The 5,961-nt window shown below is 37.0% G+C and overlaps 1 protein-coding gene across 1 annotated transcript; it reads right to left on the reverse strand.

The window, feature by feature from the left end:
• Positions 1–1,917: 1,917 nt before the first annotated feature.
• LOC136512175 (glutathione S-transferase 4-like) lies at positions 1,918–3,738 on the reverse strand. The gene is made up of 3 exons (XM_066506155.1): positions 3,406–3,738; positions 3,251–3,299; positions 1,918–2,524 (listed from the first exon to the last, which is right to left on the reverse strand). The coding sequence occupies exons 1-3, from the start codon at positions 3,559–3,561 to the stop codon at positions 2,055–2,057; spliced, it is 675 nt and encodes a 224-aa protein (XP_066362252.1). The 5' UTR covers positions 3,562–3,738; the 3' UTR covers positions 1,918–2,054.
• Positions 3,739–5,961: the final 2,223 nt, after the last annotated feature.

Genomic DNA, 5,961 nt, shown 5'->3' on the forward strand with positions numbered 1-5,961 from the left:
TATTAATAATATAACAACGTTCTCTCTCTTGTTACTAGACATTCTCTAATAGTTCATTCATATAATTGTTTTCAATTGAAATATCTAACCCCGTCGTTCTCTCATAGAGATTTTTAGAGCATGTGTTAGCTTGTTGTAAGTTTATAGTCTATTGTTTTTCTCTCTCTCTATGCTCTCCTCTCTTCTCCGTCTCGGTGTGATACAAACCTGATTTGGTATCTTTTATATCTTTTATCAGGTGTGGCCAAATGTTCCACTAGAAGACAACACAATGCCTGGCATAATGATGAGCATATTGTCAAGAGCATCAAGAGCAATACGCATAAAAAAGATGTAATACATACAACATTATTAGTCAATATACAAAAGAAATTTTCCGTACGATTTGTCATAACTAAAGTTTGGATCTAGGGACTAAAATTTAGTAGATGTCACATCGGATATTTAGATACTAATCAGAAAGACTAAACATGAGCCTAATTAGGCTTAATAGATTCGTCTTCTAAATTAGTCTCAATCTGTGCAATTAATTTTATAATTAATCTATGTTTAATACTTTAAATTAGTGTAAAACATCTAATGTGACAGGGACTAAATTTTAATAGGGAAACCAAACACCCCCTTAAAAAGACGTTTGTCGGCAAATGGGCCGATATTTCTATCGGCAACGCCGATAGGCCAGCGGCCTACTGACAGGCATATCGAACCTCCATCGGCAACAACGGTCCAGTCGGCTAGGGCCCATCAATGGTGGTCGGCTGCCACGTCAGCATGTCCACACCTGAGTAGCCGTCCTTCAATAACCAACAGCCCAGATCTATAATTAATCATATTAAAAATATTATTTCAGAAACAATTTCTAATGAGTGACTGCAGCCTATCTGCCAGTGAGAGTGATGGCTGAGGTTGGTACGGTCAACGTATCGTTATCAGTTGGCCAGGTCAAATGCAATCTAGAATGTTATGTTACATAGTAAGTATTAATTTTAGTATGTTAAAATAATCAAAATTTAAATCTTTAGTCTCTCTATTCATTTCCTACTACAATGCCTATTTTGAAAATATATAATCTCTATCTAGTTGTCATAACTTCATCAGTACTCTAGATGTATTTGCGTGCTTTCAACTCTACTGGTCTCTAATATGTATTTTTAGTTGTATCAGCTTTCATCGCCTCCAATTTATGACATCATGGGTCCGATTTGGCTTTCAGATCTTATTAATTGTTGTAGTTTTTCATCCAATTGTAAAGTTCAAACTCTAATGCTCGTGCATTTTTATTTGAGTTTTTCATTTATATTTTTAGATTCTAGGTCCTAGACTAGAGTACTCTAGTTATTTCAATGGTTTTTATTAACAATCGTTTCAGGTCCGCACCACGACACTTAAGATGTTAAATTTCTTCTATTAAAGAATAATATGCACAGTAGTACTGTTTTATAAAAATTTGCTACATTTAAACTATCAGTATTGATGTATCATAATGTTACAGTTAAATTGTACTCTAGCTAGTTATTGATGTACACACTTATGTGAAGTAACCGCTATCAAATTTCTAGGCATAGAGTTTTATTATAATTTAAAATGAATAAACAGCCACTGCATTGGTATGTGTCACTGCCCTTGGGCGCTGGAGCAATAATATTGTTTTTTGTTTTTTTTAAATCAAGTTCTATTAATAAGTCAGGTCTCCAACTACCCCTACAAATTAATTTCTAGACGTAGTTGGCAGGCGACATCTTATTTTTAGATATATAAATAAAGGCAGGTGACTTTTAGAGTTGCTTGGGGCTGTCGCGAAAACGATCTCTTTGACCGTGTGTAGTAGCGTCCATCTGCCAAATTCGATGAAGATATCTGCTACACAGCGATTTAAAACCCAAAAGAATATTTTTTTTTTTGCTAAATATGATGAAATACATTAAATTTCCAAAGATCTATTATTCATGAGGAGAAAGCAGAAAAAAGTGAGTATAAAAAAACAAACTATAGAGGCACCGTGTACTACACATGAGAGAGTAATTGAGCACAACACACATCACTCTGCTTCAACATCACTCATGTTTCTTGGATGCCCAGGCCGTACCAACCGGCATGAACTCCGCCACCTTCTTGGCCGCCGGGCGTGCGGCGAGGCCCTCCCACCAGGCGCTGACGTGCGGGAGCGCCTCGACTAGAGCGGCATACTCGGTGGCCATGAAGTAGTGCGTGATGGTGAAGTGGCTGAGGTCGGCGAGGCTAAGGAAATCGCCGGCGAGGTACTTGGACTTGCTCAGTCGTGCCTCGTACACCTCGAGCACCTTCTTGAGCTTCTCTACATTCTCGTCGACGACGGCCTGGTTGCGTTCGCGGCCAAGGAACGGCGTGAAGATGCACTCTAACGCGATGGCGATCACCAACGGGCTCAGCTGGTGGGCCTCCACCTCAAGCCACACGTCCACCATGGCCGCCTGCTCCAGGCTGCCGGTGCCTAGCAGCTCTGGCTTGTGCTTGCGGAGGACATGTCTCGCGATCGCACGAGATTCTGAAAGAAAAAATATACATATCACACGCTTAGAACTCGTAGAATCAAAGCAAAATACTACCTCCCCTCCATTCTAAATTGTATTTCACTTTAAATTTAAATCTGCTCCTATAGGTCCAAAAATAAGTGTATTATTAAAATGTTGATGAAAAAAAACAATAAAACTAATGTGACCATGCATCAGAAATATTGGCGTGCTAAGGTGTGTACCTACGCACCCTATGTTTCAATAGTAATCCTATCATGTTTCAACAACAATAAGTGCATGTTTCAAGCGTTGAGGTGTTTCAAAGGTGTTTTAAAGCGGATGTTGCAAGTGTTTTATCTGGACGTTACTAGTATTTCAAGCAGATGTTGCAAGAGGGTGTTCCAAGCCGATGTTGCGGGTGTTTCATATGCATGTTTCAAGCGTTTCAGATGCTTCCAAGTGGACGTTGCAAGAGGATGTTCCAAGCGGACGTTGCAAATGTTGGCATATTTTTTTATAAACTTACTTAAAGTTGAAAAGGTTGACTTAGGATAAAACCGTGAATTACTCCATCCGTCTAAAAATGTACACCTCACATCTCAAAGATTTAAATAATCCTAGAAGAGGAGTTAAATAATCTTAAATTCGACTAAATATATATAAAAATTAATATTATTATGTGAATATTACTCGATTAATCATGAAATATATTTTCATAATAAATCTACGACACGCCCGATGGATGATGATGAACTTACCGAAGAGCGTGAGGTCGCCGTCCTCGAGCACCGGCACCTTCCCGAAAGGCTGCAGCAATTAAGCACAGGAGCGCGCGTCAGTCGGGGCCGATGGGCGGTGCGAAAGTGAAACCAACAAACAAATTCATGGTGGATCGAGGGAGCAAGGCACGTACGTTCCTGGCGAGGTGCTCCGGGCGGTGGTGGTCGCCGGCCTGGCGGCTCATGGGGACGAGCTCGTAGTCGACGCCGGCCTCCTCCAGGGCCAGCAGAGCCCGCGACACGAACGGCGAGATAGCCCACCCGTACACCTTCACCGCCGACGTAGCCATGGCTTCCTCTCTGCTCTCGCGAGTGCTACGACTAGCTCTGGCTCTCCTTCCTTGAGTGCGCGCGAGACCAAGAGCTCGGCAGCTAGAAATGGGTGGATGTGCACCTTCTACCTGCTGCAGGCTGCTACTTATACACGAGCGGGAGAGGAGAAGGGAGATCAGAGATGACGCTGGCGCTGGCGCTGGCGGTGCTAGAACTAGAAGAAGTGAAGGGAGGGTGAACGCGTGACGTCGTTGCTTACGTAGGCGGCTAGTGATCAGGTGCGGGCGGGCGGTGTAGTGTCCGCCCAATGGGACGGTATCATTGGTCCGGCACCTTTCCCCGCCAATTGACTGGTTCCGCCCAATTGACTGGTTCCCAGCGCGCGCCGGCCAAGCTGCAATGCGCGCTGCGCGGGTAGGCGCGTAGGAAGCGAGGGACCGTAGATTATTTTTCTATTCCATTGATTTGCATGTCGTACAGACTAAAAATAGTATCCAAATTAAATTCTGATTGTATCGTTATGTTTCTTATAATAAAGGCTTCCAAACAAGACCCCACCTAGATATATTTAGATAAATTTTTATTAACGAACATTAATTTCATAAAAATAGAATATTTTCTTTTATTTAGCAGAGACGATGTTATAGGTTCAGAGAATGGTGCCGTTCGACTTACCCCATATTTGGTTTGTTCGGCTTGTTTTTTCAGCCGGAAGAGTGTTTTTCTCTCACAACAATTCAGTCAGAACAATGTTTTTTAGCCAAGATTCAGCAAGCCGAACAGGGCCAGTTCTGTCTTTGTAAGAAAAATATTCTCTGTATAGAAGAATCATATTCTAGTTTTAGATTCATAAAATTGGTATTATAATATACATAAAAAAATACATAATATAAATAAAAATAATAATATCTAGATCAAAGCATAAGAAAAAAAATAAAAATATGTAATAGAAAAAAAATTGAAAGAACATCACATGGATACTTTTCAAACGTCCTAAAATATATTAGAAAAAATTACATGTGTACTAAGTGAACGTCAGTAAATACATTATAGAACATCATTGAATATATTATAGAACATCGCATATATATTATATTAACATTACTAAATGCATCATAGAACAACACATGTGTACTAAGTAAACTTCACTAAATACACCATAGAACATCACTAAAAATACATTATAGAACATCGCATATATATTACATGAACATCACTAAATACATTATAGAACATCACATGTATACTAAGTGAACAACACTAAAATACACCATAGAACATCACTAAATACATTATAGAACATCGCATACATATTACAGGAACATCACTAAATATATCATAGAACATCGCATGTATACTATATGAATATAAACAAAACACCATAGAACAAAACATGTATAATACACGAACATCACAAAAAACATCATAAAATATTACATGTATACCACATGAACAAAAAAAACATCACAAATAACAACATAAAAAATCATAAAAAACAATAAGAAAAGAAAATAAAATAGAAATAAAATGAAAGTAAAAAATATAAAATATTAAAATTGAAAATAATAATAAACATAAAAAACAAAAAATGAATGATGCAGAAAAAAGAAAAAGAAAAAAGAAAAAAAGACAAAGAAAAGAAAGATAAAAAAATAAAAAACATGACTCAAAGAAAAACATAATTAGAAAAGAAACAAAATAAAATAAAAATAAATGATAAAAACATGATTAACAAATGATAAATATATAGTACAAATAAAAATAAATAAATAACTTAAATAAGGACGGACAAAAGAAAAATAAATTAAGAATGAAAAAACATAGAAAACTAAAAAAGGAAAGAAAAAGTATGACTAAATAGAAGCAAGAAAAAACAATAAAAAGAAATCAAAAGAAAAAAAAATAAAAGATAAAAATAGAACATGCACAACTAGTGAACATAAAAAAGGAAAGGAGAGAAAAAAGAACTAAAAGAGACAAAAATATAAAAAGTGAAAAGAATAATAAAAAATAGGGAACATAAAACAACAAAAGGAAATAAAAATAAAAAAACGAAGCACGAAAAGAAAAAAGAGAAAAGAAAAGGAAAAAAGAAATATCTCCTACAACTAAAAAGAATAAAGTGTGGATATTTTTTTTATGCGACATTTATTTTTGTTCGTCCGTATGCCCACGCCTGCGATCCCACAACATCTTAATTACTGATTGATCATGCCATTCTCCTTGATTGAATATTGCCTGTCATGTGATAGATGAATCACGGTAAAATAGGAAGTAGAAAATTATTATGATATCCATATACACATTGCATGTTTGCATGCAGCAGCATATATGGCAACGAGCAAAAGAAAATAGAATTAACACAGAAGTAAAGAGAATTAAGACAAAAGGAACCTTTTTGCATTTCTGAGAACCTT

This window comes from Miscanthus floridulus, chromosome 16, assembly GCF_019320115.1.
Source record: "Miscanthus floridulus cultivar M001 chromosome 16, ASM1932011v1, whole genome shotgun sequence".
Taxonomy (NCBI): Eukaryota; Viridiplantae; Streptophyta; class Magnoliopsida; order Poales; family Poaceae; genus Miscanthus; species Miscanthus floridulus.